Source organism: Physcomitrium patens, chromosome 3 (assembly GCF_059467195.1).
Source record: "Physcomitrium patens ecotype Gransden chromosome 3, ASM5946719v1, whole genome shotgun sequence".
Taxonomy (NCBI): domain Eukaryota; kingdom Viridiplantae; phylum Streptophyta; class Bryopsida; order Funariales; family Funariaceae; genus Physcomitrium; species Physcomitrium patens.
In genome coordinates, this window is record NC_143412.1 from 21,060,650 (window position 1) to 21,081,204 (window position 20,555).

The window sequence follows — 20,555 nt, forward strand, 5'->3', positions numbered from 1 at the left end:
GGTTGTTCATTGTCTTTAGAAAATGTTACTCATAAAATCCTTCTTATAGAAGTAACAACTAATGGTCATAGTAGCATTATAATTTTTAATATCATTAGACCTTCTTTTAATCTAATTATTGTAGGTTTATCATGGTTAAAAAAATATAATTCAAAAATAGATTAGATTTTTTATAGTCTTAATTTTTTTTGAAAATATAACTAAGAGTATAGTTGATCAAGTAGAAAGTCATAAATTTAGTACAATTAAATATGTATTTGTAGGTATAAGAGCTTTCTTGCATACTACAAAAGAAAGATTACTTTGTATCATTTATATTGTACTTGTTTTTAATGGTGGAAAGACTTCAAGTGGTATTCTAAGCCAATATCAATACTTTAAAGATATATTTGAGAAGAAGAATATAGATACTCTACTAAAACATCGTCCCTATGACTCCTCGATCAACCTTCAAGAAGGAGCTCAATTGCCATTTGGACCAATTTATAATTTATCATAAAATGAATTGGCTGAATTCAAGGAGTATATTAAAGAAAAACTGGCCAAAAACTTCATACACCATTCCAAATTTTCAACAAGAGCTCTAATTATATTTGTGAAGAAAAAAGATGAATCATTGTAAATGTGAATCAATTACCAAGGATTCAATAAGATTACCATCAAAAATAAATATTTAGACTTTTTGATCAATTGAATCAAGCTAAGAACTATATAAAAATAGAGATATGAGGAGCATGTAATCTAATATGTATCAAAGAAGGAGATGAATAGAAGACTATGTTTCAAACAAGGTATGGACATTTTGAACACAACGTCATGCCTTTTAAATTAACAAATACATTAGCAGCTTTCCAACATCTAATGAATGATATTTTTTGATAGTTTTTATATGATTTTGTTGTTTATTACCTAAACAACATCTTAATCTATTCTAAGAATACAAAAAAAAATGAATTCTATATTTTTTATGTATTATAAAAACTAGAAGATACGAGACTTTATACCAAGATAGAAAAGTGTATATTCCATATTATTCAAGTCGACTTCTTATGATACATCATTTCAAATGCTGGACTTATGATGGATCTTAAAAAAGTTTAAACTATTATAAACTGGAAGATCTCAAAAATAATAAGAAATGTTCAATGTTTTTTGAAATTTTCCAAGTACTATCGGATCTTCATTAAGAACTTTTTTTAAGTTTTAGCTCTAATTATACACTTGACTTGTAAAAACAAACTTCAATAGAATCAAGAAACAAAAGCAAAATTTGAAGCTTTGAAGACAGCCTTTATTTCTATACCAATGTTGTATTTCATCGATTTTTTTAAGCCATTTTTTATGGAAACAAATGAATTAAATTTTTCTTTGGATGTTGTATTGTCACAAATGGGAATAAATAATAAACTTCATCGAATAGTTTTTTATTCAAGAAAATTTTTAGTAGCCAAGATCCATTACAAGCTTCATGATAAAGAAGTTCTTGTATTTGTTGATTTGTTTCAAAAATGGTGCCATTATCTAAAAGGCACTTTTAATCCAATTATTATTTATATCAACCAAAAAAATCTTGAATATTTTATGTCAACACGTGTTTTGAATCATCGTCAAGTCCATTGGAGTATGTCTTTGTCAAGTTTTTATTTTAAGATTATTTATTGACCCAAAAGACAATAAGGATTATCAAACGCCTTTTATAGATATTCTTAATTTATACCAAAAGAAAAAAAATCATCTTTTGATTAATGAAGAACAATTCTCTTGAAGCTAGAGCACTTTCATCTTCAAGCAATAAAATTAACATTGATTGTTGATTCAACTCTTGTCAAGCAAATTCAATCAAATATGTCCTCTAATCTTCTTATTTATGATATGAAGAATCCTTCTTCTAAGTTTCATGATGCTTCTAAGTTTGAGTTCAAAAACAACTTATTCTATTTGAAAGGATACCTATATATTCTAAAAGGAGAAACATGTTTACGTATTCTTTAAGCATGTCATGACTTTCCAATAGCCAAATATTTTGGATATAATAAGACTTTAAAAATTTATATCTAGAGATTTTTGGTAGCCACAAATGTAAAAGGTAGTGAAAGACTTTGTCCAAATATATGATGTTTGTTCAAAGTTAAAAACTCCTCATCATCGATCTTATGAACTTCTCCAACCATTACATATTCCAAAACAATCATAGTCTTTTTTTTCTATGGATTTTATCACAAATCTTCTAGTTTCAAGTTCTTATGACTTTATATTTGTGATAGTAGATTATTTCACTAAGATGTATATTTTGTATCATTTATAAAAACTATCACAAGTGAAGAATTAACTAAGTTTTTCTTTGACAATATCTATTGCTATCATGAATTACCTAAGAATATTATATCAGATAGGAGAACTCAATTTGTATCAAGATTTTGGAAAATATTTTTTAAGATTCTAAAAATATATATTAAACTATCATCAACTTTCCATGCTTAAAATGATGGACAAATAAAGTATCTAAATCAAGTTTTTCAGCAATATTTGAAATATACCATCAACTACCAACAAGATGATTGAACAACTCTTTTGCAATTGGTAGATTTTGCTTATAATAATATAATACATTCTTCTATGCAACAAACACTTTTCTTTGTTATTTAAAGATATCATCTACAACTTGATATTTTTGACTTTTCAAAAGTTGATAATCATATAATAGAAGATTTGACAAATCATTTATTTAAGTTATATACAACAATAAAGGCACGACTAAAAGAGGCTCAAGAACAACAAAAGAACAATGTAGATACTTATTACAAGGAACAACCTCATTTCTACTTTGGTGATAAGGTATAGTTACTTTGTTGTAATATTAAAACTATTTGTTTTTGTGACAAGTTGGCTTATTGTAGACTTTGACCATTTTCTATTTGAGAACAAGTCAATTCAATTGCTTATCAATTATATCTATTAGAGTATATGAAAATCCATCCCATATTTTACATATCTCTTTTAAAGTCATATAAGACAATGAATATTCCAAAAAAAAGACAAATACCACTACCTCCTATAGAAGTAGATAATGATCAAGAATTTGAGGTAAAAGAAGTCTTAGACTCAAGGTAGCACTGACACGAGTTAAAATATCTTATTCATTAGTATAGATACAATATTAGCAAATATACATAGAAGCCAACAAAAAATCTTTTAAATACAATAGAGAAGGTCAAAGCTTTTCATCAATGACATCCATTAAAACCAAGATGAAGGATAGAATATCTTTGCTATAAAAAAATATAATTTATGAAAGATTTTATTCTACTTTCTATCCTTATTTGTAATTTCTATATAATTATGGCGTTAGGCAAATCAAAAAACCAATAGCCAGTAGATTCAAATCAAGAGCCATTATTTATTGACTTACCAAATGAGACATTGGAATTATTACGGCCTTCAAGATGACATAATAGAGATAAAGACCTTCAAGAAGAATATATTCTTCCTCAAATAGATGACAAGATACAATGTATTTATTATCACTACTTGAAAAGAAACTCTCGATGTTTGGTGATTTTATTGGAGGTAAGCACGACTCTTAATGGTGTTACAAATATTTTGTTTGAAGGAAGTTATAAAGGTTTCAACAATGATCAAATGATAAGGTGGTCTTTCCACCCTAGAATGGAATATTATTGATGGCTGAGAAGACCTATCAACTACCTTCAAAAGGAACAAAGATTAAAATATGTGGCAAATACAATTCCATGTATCTTAGACTTCTTCAACATGAGATCATTGCTCTTTGTGGAACTTGTCCCTAAAAAGAAGAATAATATTACAGATATATATCTACTCTAATTATTATCTTGGTAATATGAATAGATAAAAGTAGATAAAAATAGATTAATTTCATAATATCTTCTAGAGAAGCTTCTTAAATGTTGTTTTGACTTTACATGTATTTGTAGTTGATTGGTAGATTAAAAACTTGGTCAACAAGTTAACCACATGCCACATGTATTGATAGCTTGCGAAATAAGCTAACTATGTGGCACCCATATAGAAAACTTACCTTCTAAATTAAGATATGTATCATACAAAGTCAACATATTTTTGGAGATCCTATAAAACATCACTACATAGATCATAGGTAGATAGTATATATAGAGGTAAGAGTGAAGCCTTCTTTACTCTTGTTAACTTCTTTCTTGTTTCTAGTCTAGTTTCAAGAGTCTCTCTAGTTTTTTTGTCTTTTGGCAATAGCCATTCTAGTATTCTTTTTAATATACATACTTCTCTATTTTTATTTCTTTGAAAGAGTCTTACTTATTTATTTACTTTCATCAAGTTCTTGTCCTTGATATTAGGACAACTTTGTATCCATAAAAAAAATTTGATGCATTTGTTTTCATAAAAAATATCTTAAAAAAGTTGAAGTGATACAAGATTGGTATAGAAATAAATATTTCCTTTTAGACTTCAAAAGATATTTGGCTTCTTTGTTCCACTCAAATTTGTTCTTATGACTCAAATGTGTAATAGTAGTCGCAATTTGAAAATAGTTTTTAATAAAGATTTGATAATAATTAGGAAATTTCAAAAAATATTTTACATCTCTGATTGTTTTTGAAATCTTCCAATCTATGATAGTTTGAGATTTCTTAGGATCTATTATAAGACTATCATTTGAAATGATATATCTTTGAAAGTCAATTTGAATAATGTGAAATAAACACTTTTCTATCTTGACATATAATCCTACATCTCTTAGTTTTTGTAACAAACAACAAACATGAAATTCATATTTTTTTGTATTCTTATAATAGATTAAAATAGCATCTAGATAATAAATAAAAAAGTCATCAAGAAACTTAGAGAAGATATTATTCATTACATGTTGAAAAGTAATTGGTGCATTTGTGAGTCCAAAAGGCATGACATTATATTTGAAATGCCTATAGTTAGTTTAAAATGTAATTTTTTATTCATCTCCTATAGATCTTTGTTTATTTCAATTCATCAAAAAATCTTGAAATCAAAGATAGATGATACCTATTTTTGATGGTGATATTATTGAGTTTGCAATAGTCCACTCATATTTGCAAAGATTTGTCTTTTTTCTTTACAAATAAAATTGGAGCCTCTACTAAAAATTTAGAATGGCACATGAAGTTTTTAGCCAAGTTTTCATCAATGTACAATAAATTTCAAAGAATTAAAAGATCAATAAATTCTTATGTCACTCAAAAAGACTAAAAAATCAGTCAAATTTGGTATAATATCAAATTAGAATGGCTATTATCAAAAATAAGACTAAGAATTATAAAGGCATTGAAAAAATTGAAGAAGACTTCATTCTTATCTCCATATATAGTATCTAATTAAGAGCTACATAGTGACATTCTATAAGATCTCTAAGACATGTCTAATTTGTAAGTCATACATCTTAACTTGTAAGATAAGTTTTCTATATATTTGTCACATTGCTAGCTTATACCATAAGCTATCCACACCTACAATACATAGTTAACTAATTGGCCAATTTTCTAACCTACTAATAAATTATAAACATGTACAAAATCAAATATGTGTTTATGAAGTTTCTCAAAAAGCTTCACCACAAGATAATATTAAATCTACCTACATTTATCTTCTATCTAGTACTTCTTATCTAAATAAATATATATGTCTGTGACAAAAGACAAGAGAAGTAATTACAATAGCAAAGCAAGGGAATACAAGGAGATGCAAAAAGGTGCTAAGAGGAGGAAGAGAATTATGCCTCTTTTTATAATTATTTTTAATTTGTGCCCCTACTTATAATTATTTCTATGGGTGCATCTTTTCATGTAAATCCTTTGATATTTAAATGTAGTTTGTAGAATTGCAATGATAATTTTTATTATAGATTTTTTCATTATGGTTAGTAAAACAAAAAGATGATTAATTATTTTTTAATATATAATCAATTTACAAGAAATTTTTTTCATATCCATTATTTTGAAGCTTGTAGATCTTGCAAATTAAATTGTCTTTTTAAGTCCATTGTACAAAGTAGACTTTCAATTTTATTTCTTATGATTTTATTAATAAAAGAGGCTTATAATGTATACTAGAGTTATATTGTTAAGACTATTTTTTTACAATGACAATAGTATTTATCAATAACACTTGAATTTGACATCAAAAAGGATTTAAGAAGAAAAAATCCAATGTTTTATAATAATAAATAAATAATATGTCACTTTTTTTATTAATCAACTTAAGCAATTCCTAAATAAATATCATACAAAGTTAACAATAAGCTTTGATTAAGTTATTAGTTACAATTCTAATATATATTATTTTAAGATATTCAACATGATTTTTTTTAATCAATAAATGATAGAATAAAAATGTACCTTTAAAATTTTAACAAAAGTATGTTGCAAGTCTCACCTTTGTAAAGCCAAAACTCTCTATTAGTCTCAACTTTAAAAAACCAAGAGAGTTCTTTGATCATATTGAGAAAATTCAAGCGCAACTATATGCTGATCAAAAATTTGAAATTTTCATCACCCCAATTACAAAATCTTACAGAAGTAACAAGTCATTTTACACTAAAACACAACCTAGTATTATTTTGACAAGAGCTGAGAATATGCAAAAAAATCTAGACACAACAAAATTGAATTTCAAATACAATATTGATCAATTTTGGAATGAATATAAGAGTGAAAGAAAAAGAAAGAACCCAATACAATTTGCAAAAATTCTTGATTGTCAACAACAAACAGACCACAATCAACACAAGAAAAAGAAAAAGAAAAAACAGAAAAAGGATAGTCAATAAACAAAAGAAAAAGGAAAATTGATATTCTGATGATAACCAAAACAACACAAAAACTCCCAACTTTCCCATCAATACACAAGTTCTCTCCAAAATACAAGCACAAAAGAAATAGAAATGGAACTTAACTGATTGACGGCAGGGGAGGGGTGGAATGAACTACGCACCAAATCAATACTATGGATGTATAAGAACAGCGCCACTACCTAGAGCAGACACACTACAAGTAAGGGCCTCATTGCATCACCGAGTGTGAAGTTGGCTCTCCAATAGGGGTAGCCAGGCAGGAGTCACCTCGAGCTTACTGTTCACTTTGTGTTCTCGTGGAGACCAATTTTCGAGGCAGTGTCTTCACGCTACACACAAACTCAGAGCAGAAACAGGACTGGCACTCAATACAACCAAAGTTTCGAAAAGAAATCAAAACCAAACGCAAGTTATGTCAACGCACAACAGTTCCTGAGATTGGATTACAATTCAGAAACACACTTAAGCTGAATAAGCGAACTAATCCATACCACGTCCGGACCGGCACGCTAAGTTTGATGAACGTGCTTGATTTTCTTTGAGTTCCCCAACTAGTGTGAAGAGTTTTTATAATACCATCGTTGTGTGTACAAAAAAAATAAAAATGACATGCTTCGAGGAAGCTTCAACATTCTTTTTGAAAATTTCACGATTTACGACCTCAATGGAACTAGCTCGTAAATAGACAACTCAGATATATTATAAACAATCACAGCGTGGAACCATCACTTCAGAACATCGTTCACCACAAAGTTTTAAAAATAAATCTGATACTTCAGGACACAGTAAAATACAGAGAATGCATTTGTGAACAAAACAAAAAGGAAATTACACTTCACACAACTGTCTTCATTTCAAATTAGGCAGGTAAGGACCAATGCAGGGTGAAATAGCACCATCCGGTAGCTCTCTAATCAATTCGTGCACTGCAGCTAACGCATTTCTTAGTATATTCTTTTCAATCGACATCAATTTTTTTGCAACTGTTCTCTTTGCGTCCTTCTTCGCATCAACAGCCTGCACAGGTCCAGGCAGAAGCATCAATTAACGTCCACACAATAAAAGCTCAATAGCAGGGTATTGTAGATACCATTCTGTACGCAGCTGGTGGTAATTATTAATACTGGCACTAGAGTGAAAGCAGATCATATAAGTTCGTTCAAATTCATAATTATGCATTCCAAGTTGATTCAACAGACACATGACGCTCACCTTTGTTGTGTCGGATGATTTGTATCCAGCCAAGCGTCGCTCAAAGAAATGTTCTATTTGATTTAATACAGCTCTCTCGTTGCAGGCACTTACCTGCGCAAATCAAATCATGAGTTAGGTTATTGCTCAATAATATCCCATAAAGAGTGTATACTTTAGTAAAATTAAATACATGCATAAACAGATAAAAGTCTCTGCCTGCACTTCACATGCCAATCGAAGAACTTCAACTTACGTAACAAAGAGGCTCCTGAGCGAATGAGACAGTCTCGATCTCTTCGGGATCGGCCAAATGCCCAAGTCGCATGTAAGGTAACATGTCCCGGACAGCTTCCATTTCTTTGCCCTTGTATATCTGAACACTCATTTACAGTGTTACCACCAGTTACCAAAAATGCCGGTCAAAATTATCTGACGAATACGTGATGCCTACTCAGACACAGAGTGTACCAATTCCACTGAATAGTATTTTGCGCATCTGCAAGGAATCACCTGAAAAGTTTGTATAGTCAGTCGATTGTTCTTCTGTACGACAGCCCTTTTCTGTTGATACAGAGGATCCTCCGTGTTAAGTGATGCCTGCACGATATCGTCAATGTGTATCAATTCACAATCGTAGTTACATTTCAAAACGATCTTGTGATAACCTTACAGGGTGGACGAGAATCGCACAAGCACACATACATTAACTGAAGTTTCTGTTGGTGAAGGATGAAAGAAGTGCAGACAAGCAATACCTCGACTGCAAGTCGATCAAAAGGATTATCTTCATCTACGAATCCGTAGTTCAGCAACAACTTAGAATTTGGCTGTGGACCACACCTGTCACATGGGTCTCAAATTTGTTGATTAAAAAGGTTTGTTCAGAGCAAATTTAGTGGGATAGTATGCTCAATTACAATGGAATAAATTCTCAAAAACATTAATAAGCTATAACTTAGAGAACGCACCACACCGCTATAGGATCACCGGTCTTGTAAGCATGATCAACTTCTAGTTGTACGTTATCACCAACCGCCTTCAACATCGCTTTGCAGTTACTCTTATAGGCCAAAAGTGGGGGTCCTAACGGAACTAATGCGAATCGCCTTGCGAGACTCACTCCCTGCACATGAAGATGTGCAAGTTGATACGAGCGCTTGTTGGACAATCCATGATAACCAACACATCTTTAAGGACTCCAAAACATATCATAAATGATGAAGAATGCAATCCATTCCTCAATAAAGCCAGAAACCAAATATTCTACAGAGCCACTGACGCATTTTAGAAACCCCGTAGCGCTAAGCAATGGTGTACCGCAACTTTCTAGGCTCTTATTACATCGAGCAATGAAAAATTGTGGTAGTGACCTTGGTGATGGAAGACATACTTGGAGATGGACAACGCAGGACTGCACAGCCACAAACGCCTGCTTGAATATCTCAAATGAGAATGCTTCTGTGGGCAAGTCGAAGGGGTATTGCTGTTCACATAATCAGGCAACCAAAGTTCCTGAAATCATCAGAAACTTATAATAATCCTCTGCATATAACTTCATGAAAGTGGGATGAGCTTATCTCGCAATTAAATGTCGGTCATGGGAATACCTTAAATAAAGAACCCGCCATAAACCAAACTGTGTCAAGCTCTTCGTATTCCCGTTTGATACCCGCCAACCTCTCTAAAACAACTTCCTGCGTTATACGAGAGAATATCACATAATTGGTAACAAAAAGAAAAGAAATAACATGAAAAGGAGAGCGATACTCAGGTCCTCTCAATTTGCTTTGAATTTAAAGGATTGAGATGATTGAGTTTTTTAAACTTACAATACTCTACAAAGAAAAAGGGACAACTTCCTTGAGGATTTAAAATTAGAGAGAAATCAAAACATGCCAAAGTAAGCGAGACCTTCATGGTGCTTCCTGTGAAATACTCATTCAGCTCTTCTGGAGACCACAGTAGCGGCGACGCCACTGAAAGTTGTCCCCGACCTCTTTGCCTGTCGAGTTCACGGATGTATGGATACCAGTATGATTCTTTCCCTTGTTTTTTCTCGTACATAAGATAAAGTGCTAGACAAGCGAGTTCAGAAAGCTTGTTCGTTGTCAACAATTCAGCTGCAGAAAAATAAAATAAAAAATAGGTGAATGCGACTTCCAGTAAGGCATGAAACGAAATAGATTGTAAAAAGGATAGACACTGAAGATCATTAAACAATACTAAACGAAGTGTCCGAGAGTAGACGAGCGTTTAATTACGAACACTCTTGGATAAGAAGTAATTGGCTATCTTCGAGCACGATTCAAAGATGCTAGAACTTCTGTAGTCCATTGCTATTAATCCTCTTCAAACTTCCTACATTTAGAGAATTCCTAGCATCATACAACAGAGTCTTAGAACTCTCGGTGCAACAACTATAGAACTTCAAAACGATGGATCGCAACGAGTAACAGCAATTTCGAGCATCTGTTAGAGATTCAGTAATCGTGAATGTTCGAAGTACATGAGGTTTTCAAGGCCTCGAAAGACATCAGAAGGAGCCAAGCAGTGCATCGAAGAATACTTGTACCTATTGTTTCGTCTCCTAGGACTCTCTCCAATGTGACGACAAGGGACTTGGGGACGGTTAATGCCACGTCGCCAGGCTGCAAGGAGTCCGAGCAAAACTCTGCTTAAATTTTACTTGTATAAAAGTTTTGTTACTTCAAATAAAATCATATTTATAAAATCATGAAAATGAATTTATAGAAAACATACACACATACACACACGAGGTACATGAAAAGTAAGACACTGAAATGAGCCAAAATGAAGTAAAAACTTTACATGCCTCAAAGATCTGAATTAATAAATTGTGGAAACTGTTTGTAAAAGCTGACTTCAAACTCTTTAGCAGTGCTGCTGTGGAATGGAAAAGACTACGGGGCGCAAACTGGCGAACGACAGGGCGCAAAGCATTGAGTGAGAATATCAGTCACCTGCAAGTCTTGGCTGGCCACAACGTAATGTATAGGTTTTCCCTTGTCACCCTCCGCCAGTTGATGTTCTACCAGAGCTACATTACACTTGGGCAACCCCTGTTCTTCCATCCATTGCTTCAAGTCAATTCCACTCTCATGCTCCTCTTTCTTACTCTTAGCGATGTCATGCTCATCTTGCTGGTAAACATCGGTAGTAAGTGTATTCCTACATCGAGAGCCACGTTTGGCATTGCTCAAGTTGACTTTCTGCTTGCGAAACCTCGGGGAGCACAAATTCTCAACGAAGCCTAAAGACTTACAACTCACGCCAGGAGACCTAGAGAAAGCACGAGGAGCTTCACAACCTCGTCCATTTGGAATTCCACATTGCAGACTAACAATGTTATGAAAGATTCCCGCTACAGAGGTTGGCATAGTGACCAACAACTCCAGCGAAATAATCAGAATTGAACTTGCAAGATGACCACAAACGCCTAAACCCCCAGCCAAACGGAGGTCGCCAGGCGCATTTTCCTTCCCTCTCCACCCTTCACAGATTCGGAAAAGCTAAACACAACTGCATTTCGCGGAACAATCTTAGAAATTTCCAGTGTTGACACAAATTTTGCACAATGGGGCAATTGAAAAATTATCAGATGTCGAGAAACGGGGCAGGTTTCCATCCGCCTGAGCAGATTTCCGAGTTGTGAAAAGATGCAACCCTATCCATGCCCCAAGAGGACGAAGTTCGGTGACTTCGTCGAACGAGGCAAGGTCTTCGTCTGAGATGATGAATGAGAAGCACATCGAGGTGGACGAAGCAGATGAGAGGACGGAGTATCTGAATTCTCAGCGAATGGTTCCACAATGCTGCGGGGGCGAGTCGCAGTTAGCTTTAGAGGAGGGGAGATTGAAATATTAGTTCTTCAGAACAAATACAAATGATCACTCAAAGAGTCGTAACTGTAAGATGCGCATCACAAACCTGGTGAAAGCAGATGAAGGAGATGCGTAACGTGTCCAGGGCGAGCCTAATTCACTGCGGACATCGGATCGAACAAGATCGAGATGATTCTCAAGGACTGGTTCATGACACAGCTTTGGTTGCGAAGGCTTCATAGACGAGATGTTTTACAGCTACGGAAATTTCTTCACCCTGGTACCCTTTCTTCATGGACTTATCGAATCCAGAAGATTTCATTTAACTGCTCTAGGTCCGTCTCGTAGCCAGATGGATAACCTACTTTGTTCTGCACATGTGATCTGGTCCCTTCGCTCTACATGATCGTAAAGAATTTTTGTGGTGACATTTGAAATGTCCATGCACATTTGTAAACACTAGAATGCTGCTACCTACCTACACAGCGTTTGTTCGTGGTGGCCTTGTCAAACTAGTAAGCCGTGCAGTGATTTGGATTTGTACGAATAATTAGCAGCATACTAGTGAAGAAACTATACCTTTGCTTCAATGCTCCGCAGCTTCAACCTCCAGATCGACAAGCACAAGAAGTTGTGATGCCATGCTGCAGAATCTCAAAAGAAGAAGAGGTCTCACTTCTTCAAGGATGGCGACGACGGTTTGTTATCAACTCTCCTCTTGCACAGAATAAGTCTTAGCCCTCGAATACCTGCGGAATGGATGGGCAACTATGATAAGGAGCTGATGAGGCCTCTGCCCCTTGGTTGCATTATCAATTGGTTGCATTATCAATTGAAACAAAGATATAACTTCAACTGCATCGAACTATTTAAGATAACAGTCCAAAAAAAACTCCAACTACCATTTAAGGATTGGTTTGTTGAGAGGGATTGGTTTGTTGAGAATTTTGGTGGGAATTGCTTTAGTGAGGTATTCAAATTGTTGACAATTGTTATAAGACATGTAATATGCAATAGAGATGTTGGTTGATATTGTAAGGTGCTAATAATTGGCAATAGGAATATTATGTAAAAAAAATTCAAAGAACTTTTCAAAGTACAAAATCTTTATTTTAGTAGTATTAAAAACTATTTTGTAACCAAAATATGATTGCACGATTTGCAATGTATTTACAAACCTTGCATTGTAGGTGGAATTGTTCTTAAGTGGAGATACTTCAAAATAAGATATAGCCAATTTAGTTATAAGGAAAACAAATTTACATTAAACAAGTTATCATCTAGATTGTATGAATGTAGATTTTTGAAGTTTGTACAAAAAAAAAGCATCACTTGCATTGTGATTTTTATTGATTTTAGAAATAAAAATGAAGTAAAGCTTTCAAAAGAATAGGATTCATTGTACTAGTTATTTAAATACTTGGGATTTGTTAATCAAGTATATCAATGCCATTTGATTGATATAAATAAATAAATAATGGCAAAATTTGTGTACTATATAAACTATGGCTCAAGCTTTCATTATTGTAATTGCATAATTCTTATGTACAAATATTAAGGAGCAAGAAGTATAAGCTATGTTACATGGCACTCTATGAAACTTCTAGAATAGTTTAGGAATCAAGAAATGTGGTTTAACTTGGATCTCAAGTATTTTTAAGAAGTTTCTTGAGGGGCTTCTTGAGACTTGGCTTAGAAGTCATCTACTACTTGCATAGCAAGGCATGAGAGGTTTGGACTCTAAGCCTTAGATCTTGTAAGTAGTATAAGTAGAAACAAAATTGAGGCCTTCATTGGTCTTCTCAGCTTATCTTTTATATTAGTTCTTATAGTAGCCTTTAAGCCTTCTTATTCTTGATATTAAGTATTGGTTGTTGTTTTCTTAGTCATTTTTTTTTTTTTTTTATACACATCTTAGTTTTTAATGCTTAAAAATATCCCTTTTGGATAGAAGTTATAAGTATGTCCTTGACAATTTTCCAAACTAAAAACTTATTAAGCAAAATATTAATACCATTTAAATTCTAGCCCTTAAAAATGAAGGAATGGATAAAGAAGAGGAGAGGAGAGAGGAGGGAGGAAGAAAGAGAAAGAGAAAAAAAAGAAAGAAAAGTAAGTCAAGTAAAAATTAAATAATATAGATGATAATAATCCTAAATCTTATATTGAAGATATAAATCACATAATTTTATATCATTGAAAATAAAATAGAAAAATAAAAAATAAATATGATAATAAAAAAACTAAGATGATTATTTTCATTTACAAATGGACCATAGAGTCTTAAATTAAGATTAAAATAAAAGAGATGTATTGAAAAAATTAAAAATGGTTTAGTCTTACTTCCATATATAATAGCTATGAAAAAATTCTAATAGAAGCTTCTTAGGAACTACAAGTCTCATAGCTCAATCATTAACTTGTAATTTGCTTCCAACACAACTTTATAAAAGTAAAAAACATGTGTGATAAGTTTCAATACTTATGTGGCATATTTATAAAAGTCTAAATAATTGATTTGTATCTAAAAAACACTTCCTCACAACTTCTTTGAACAAGACATTATCTTCCCACTTTTTTTCAACATACACCTTATTATTTCTATTTTACTTCTTTTTATCCAAGTAAGATGGATATTTATAATACTTTATATCTTAAACTTAGGTATCATTAAAAATATCTTAGTATCAAAGTTGAAATGTGACAAGTGTATCTTTGAATAAGTAACTCCAATTTATTTTGGTATAAGTTATAAATTAGTAGTTACAAATGTCTTACATGTGTCCTTTAATAAACCAAGTTTAATGGCTTTGTATATTTTGTTATTCAAGTTGATGGCATTGGAAAGCTTGTAGGCATGCATTGTTATGTATATATTATTGCAATAGGTTTTTGTGGAGTAGGGAATATATTTTTGTACAAAGTTAGTGGAACCAGCAATATGTTTGTTTATAAGATCAATACAAGCTACTTTTAGATAGAATGGATTATTGAATCTCTTGAATATAAGAAGAAAACACCTCTGTAAGGTTTTCCATTAAACAATGATCTGCTCTACTAATGTTACAAATGTTAGTAGAGCAGATCATTGTTTCTCTAAGGTTCTCCATTAAAATGTACATCTCAAATGTTACAAGAATAGATCATTGTTAGAAGAATAGATCGGGGTGCGAGCCCTCACCGCGATCCTCACAACGGGCCTTGTATCGCAAGCCCTGTCTAGAGTGGGCTTTGCAGAGCTACATGTGTCACGCAACCGACTCCCTAGGCACAACGTTGTGCCTACCCCTCATCTCAGTTCACGTCACGGATCCTCAATTGTAACATCCCTTTGCACTTTTAACGCGGATATAACCCTATCTCATGTGCGATGAAACGCAAATTTCACCCCACCCCTTGGGTTCTGCACGGTTCATCCACCCTCATGCACATCGTCGCAAAGTTGATCGGCTCTCCATTGCATTGTTTAAAACATTGTTGTGTTGTGATCGTGTTAGCAGCGCTGTGATGGCTCGAAAACCCTTGCTGTCTTTGGTATCCATTCATCCAATTCTGCTCTAATCCTCCATGTCCGCCAGATTTTACCCTTCTGTTTCATTTGTGCTCCGAAATCACTCTTTGCAACTTTGAGATGCCGCTAAGCTAAGTTGAATAGCAGCAACAGCAATGAGGAAGAATCTAGCACTAGTTGACCGGTAGAAGGAGGGAGGGGAAGGAGAGAAAGAGGAAGGTTGCGTCAAGATCAAGACATCGCGAATCCACACTGGGATGCGGGTACCAGACAAGGAAGTGGATCAGAGATCGGCTGGAAAAAATCACGCAAGCTGATGCCACTCGCCGAGAACACAAAGTTAATCGATCAGTTGTTATCCTGCTTCTTCACCAGCTGGGTCTGTAAAAGCACCAACTGGATTCATCGTAAAATCATTGCAGTCTACCAGCATCGTGATTTGCATATCTTTCGCTCAGAGTTTGCCTGCTTTCGACGAGAGCCTGGTTGATGTGGGTCGGAAACGACGGCATTTGTAACCTGGAGTTTTTAAGTGGAAAAGTTGCTTGGTGGGTGTGAGTTTTGCGGTGGATTATTTGCAGTGCAGGGTGCGTTGTCGCTCATCCCGGTCTAAACTAGGTGAGCTGATAAATGCCTCTCCAGCTGCATGCCTACTGGGGTTCAACTTATTTAAGAAGTGTGTTGGAGCTTGAAGTGGGCTTTAAATTCTGGATTTGTGTAGATTAGTTTGAGGGATCAAAACATTGTACCAGTTCGAGATTGTAGTGTCGAAGGTATTGGGGTGAGACTAATGATAGCGCAAAGAGGACGAGAAGGAGCTTTCCGTTTACTGCTGCTGCTGGTGAGTTTGATGTGCATGATACATGGCACGCAAGAATTGAAGATGGGGTTCTACAAGAACACTTGCCCCAATGTGGACCATCGTCACGCAGACCGTGTAGAACAGGTTCAAAAGCGACAAGACCATCACACATGCTCTGCTGTGCCTCATTCCACGACTGCTTTGTCGTGGTACATGCCCGAATCTATTGGAGTACTAGTTATCGAGGACACATGACGTGAACTGAGGTGAGGGACAGGCCCAACGTCGTGCCTAGGAGACGGTTGTAAGGCACATGTAGCTCAGCAAAGCCCACTCTGGACACGGCTCATGATAGAAGGCTCGCGGTGAGGGTGCGAGCATGGTAGTGGTGACAGCGAAGACCGCGGCAAGGAATGCGCGCCGCGCCACAATTCTCAGGAGACAACTGTAGAAACGGCCAAAAAGAGCAGAAAATGGCCGCGCGGCTTGTGGCTTGGCCTCATTTCATCCTAAAATTGAATATTTTGTGACATTAGACACAGACATAGATTTGATATTATGACAAAATTGAGAAGTATGTGTGCGATTATCAAGAATACCCATGTTTCAGAAAATTTCAGGGGTAGTTTTCAAATTTATTTTACTTAATTGAATAAAAAGCATTGCAGTCTAAAACTTTTGAGTATAAAGGTGAGAGAGTAGGCAATGGCTACCATTGCTTGGTGCATTATCATAATTAGTCATTATTATGGATGTTGCATTGTACGATTTTTTCTTTTTTTTAAGAATAAACTTAAATCATGGTCACCAAATACTAATCTAGATATTATATTAACTAAAAAAATTATAATAGAACCATCTAAGTTAATAATATTTTGATGATGTAAATAGGTCTTATAGATATAATGATGTTGTATATTTTTTAAAATTTAGAATTCGGATTAATTATTAATCTAGTTTTTTTTCTTTCATTTTTTTAATTTTATTTTCTATAGTATAAAGGTTTTGATTATTTTTAAATTTTATTCTTTTGCCATTATATTTTTAATTTTTTTCTTGTAATTTCTTTTTATTTCTCTATTTCTTTATTTCTTTTGTTTCATTAATTTCTTTAAAAAATTCTTCTTGACGTCTTCTGCTTCACAGCCTATACAAATATACCTTTTAATTGGCTTGCCTTAAAATATCACCTTTATTTGGATCTTTTTTTTTTATCTTTAACATTAATTTTATTGTTGGATGTTTTAAAAATTTATGAAGAATTTAAGTAGCTTTAATTAGTTGTTATCAACAATATTAACCTAGAATATTGAATCAAATATTTTTAAAATATAATAAAAAGTATTTTTTAAAATAAACCATAAAAACCTTTGATACCAACTTTATGGAAGAGCTCTAAAATAATACATGGTAGATTGAAAAGGGATCTATGAAACAATAGCAAGGCAATGGCATGTTATGAGGATTGAATATTTGATCAAAAGAGGATTTAGTTGCTTCAAAGAATCAACTTACAGAGAATATTATTACAAATACATTACTTGCATAGGCTAAGGCTCTAGAAGTTTAAGAAAATGAAATAGAAAAGATTTAGTTTATATCACAAATAAAGAAATACAACAATATGGAAGAACAAGAAATGAAGGCTCAAACTAAGCCATAGGAATGGCATTGTTAAGACTAAAGATCCTTGTAGCCTTGACTCTAATACATATTAGATGCAAAGAAGCTTCTTCTTAAATTTTCTTAATGCATGGAAATGAAGTAAGCTTCTAAGAACCTTTTAAACCATCTAAGATCCTTTGAAACAATCTTAGACCTTTTGGAAGCTGCTTAGAATCTACTAGAACATGTTAGGGATTTCTTAAAATAATTAAGAACCTTCTAGAATCTTCTAGACTCTTCTAAGGCCTATTAGAATCCTCTATAACTTTTTAAAGCCTTTTAAAGTCTTCATTCATCAAATATTTGTGATATCACTTCCTTCTTTAGCTTAAAGTTTTATAAGAAGAGATAGAGTTGAAGTTAATTAAAGGCAAAGGAAGTTAAAGATGTATTGCATGGTAGCAACAACATACTCAAGTTATAAAGATTCATTATAAGTTAGAAGATTTTTTTGCAAGTTCAAAGATTCATCGGTCATTATAACTAATAGTAGTGATTAATGCCTTCTACCATGGATTGAATTTAAATTTTTGTGTCTTAGTTTTAAAACCATTCTTCAAAAAGTATTTCAAGACGTTTTTTATAGGTGGATTCCACTTTTATGATGACTACCACAAACCAGTTGCTAGATATTCTTTAATGTCTTCTATATTCAATCAATTCTTTCTTTTGAGGTGTGCCAAGTGAAATCTTAGGTTGATATAGTCTAATTGGCATGGTATTATCTTTTGAACTATTTATATTTAATTATTTAAGCTAAACCAAAGACATATTATAATTTTAGATTAGATTGGAACTACTTTAAGATTTATTAATTTATATGAATGTTAAATTGTTGAAATTTTTTAGAACTGCTTCCTTCACTTTTGAAAAAATTACAAAGTCTGAGATAAATTATATTTGGATATTTCAAAATTATTACTTAACATGTGTCCTTGCTTTAGATCTAAAAGAAGATGTTGTCAATAAATTCCTTGTACTTTTTGTATCTCGTTCACTAAATTTAAAGCTAGCTTTTGTAGACACTCATTAATGTTATAACTATGTCAATGCACAAAGTATTTTAATTGTTTGTCTAAGTTTTAAATAAAGTATTCTTTCTATCATAAATTTTTTATAGTTATTTACTTCATAAAACAATTGCAATCATATTTTTTTAATGCACTTAATTTTTTATAAGGTTCTTAAAGAAAGGTATAGAAACCATGATGTATCTTCATAAATGTTAGTAGTTCTAAATAGTAAATAAAAGAATTAATTTTCTTTTGAATAGAAAAATAGTCATAAATTTTAATAGGCTAACTTTTCAAATTATCGAGTGGTTGTTATATTACAATGTAACAATCTTATTTTGTTACCAACTTGAAATATAGAATATTCTTTCTATTGTGTATTAGATGACTCTTTATAGCTTTCTTGACTATCTCCAATTGAAGCTCCAAAGTATCTTGGATATCACCTATTTGGCTTATAGAGTCATCTAGTAGCAAATACAAAAGAGGATAAATAAAAGAAAGTTGGGAGATGATGTGAAAATTATAGATAGTTACTAAAGTCTTGGAATAATAGCATTCAACTAAAAAAAGAAACTTTGAAATAATAAGAGATGTAGTAAGAAGCAAGGATTTTTTAAATAAAAAACCATTAGTATAGAGCAAAATAACTTTATGTGTTTGAAAAAACAAACATTATGTTATGTCTTAAGAAATAAAAATTATTTTATGAACTTGCAATATATGAATATACAAAAAGAAATAGAATTTGTATGTGTTTCTTTTTAGTTTGAAATTGAAGTTTTAAGATCTTAAAATGTAAGCCAATTACAATTAAGGATCGTTAAGTAGCTTTTTAATTTTTATTTGTAAACAATTTGATCAACATCCTCAAATATTTATGAAGAACCATAATTTAAAATGCATTAGCCAGAGATAAAATTCCTTGAGTTTTTTGTGAGGCTAGCTATTAAGCGGTTAAGTCTATGTGCCAAGAATGGTATTTTAAAACTAAAAGCTAAGTATGACATTGCCAACTCCAAATCTCTAAATCAATGTCACAAATGTGACCAATATTAGAAATTACTTAGATAAGAAGAGTCACATAGAAATAAATAAAAGTAGATAAATTAGATAATATCTTGTAGAAAAGCTTCTTAGAAGCTTTAAAAATACGGATTTGACTTTATAAATGTTTTTAAATAACTGACACATTAAAAACTTGGCCAATAAAATGGCTACGTGGTGTATATATAAGAAACTTGTATTACAAGTTAAATATATGTCCCGCAAAATAGATATATATTGGAGGTTCTGTAGAACATTACCATATGGCTTCTAGTTGAATAATATATATAAAAACAAGAGTGATGCCTTCTTCATTCTTATCAATTTCTTTCTTATTTCTATTCTAATTTCAAGAGGCTCTAGTTTTCTACTCTTTGGCAATAGCCATTCTAGTTTTTTCTTGAATATACATACTTTCTTATTTCCTTTTGTTATCTTTAATACACCTCTCACTTGTTTATTTATACTCTTTGAGTTCTTGTCCTTGATAAATACTTTTGTACAAGTCCTTTGTTAGAATGCAATACTTTTACACCAATTGATGTTACAATTATTAATGTTGCAAGTGCAATCAAACAAACAAACAAAACAAAAATAAAAATAAAAAATTATTAATAACAAAATGAAAAATAGTAGGATG

The 20,555-nt window shown here is 32.5% G+C and overlaps 1 protein-coding gene across 1 annotated transcript; it reads right to left on the bottom strand.

Annotated features, from left to right (window-relative positions):
* Nucleotides 1-7,632: 7,632 nt before the first annotated feature.
* LOC112279377 (fructose-bisphosphate aldolase-lysine N-methyltransferase, chloroplastic) lies at nucleotides 7,633-12,109 on the bottom strand. Its single transcript, XM_024513762.3, has 12 exons — nucleotides 11,984-12,109; nucleotides 11,017-11,868; nucleotides 10,608-10,683; nucleotides 9,947-10,155; nucleotides 9,643-9,729; nucleotides 9,426-9,518; nucleotides 9,004-9,158; nucleotides 8,791-8,875; nucleotides 8,546-8,632; nucleotides 8,289-8,408; nucleotides 8,054-8,146; nucleotides 7,633-7,858 (listed from the first exon to the last, which is right to left on the bottom strand). Exons 2-12 carry the CDS (start codon nucleotides 11,431-11,433, stop codon nucleotides 7,691-7,693), a joined length of 1,590 nt encoding a protein of 529 aa, XP_024369530.1. The 5' UTR covers nucleotides 11,434-11,868; nucleotides 11,984-12,109; the 3' UTR covers nucleotides 7,633-7,690.
* Nucleotides 12,110-20,555: the final 8,446 nt, after the last annotated feature.

Coding starts and splice junctions, on each gene's coding strand:
- LOC112279377 (XM_024513762.3), bottom strand. CDS start 11,433: ATGCCAACCTCTGTAGCGGGAATCTTTCATAACATTGTTAGTCTGCAA. Junction 10,684..11,016: donor TGGCCAGCCAAGACTTGCAG/GTGACTGATATT, acceptor GACTCCTTGCAG/CCTGGCGACGTGGCATTAAC. Junction 10,156..10,607: donor CCTAGGAGACGAAACAATAG/GTACAAGTATTC, acceptor ATTTTTCTGCAG/CTGAATTGTTGACAACGAAC.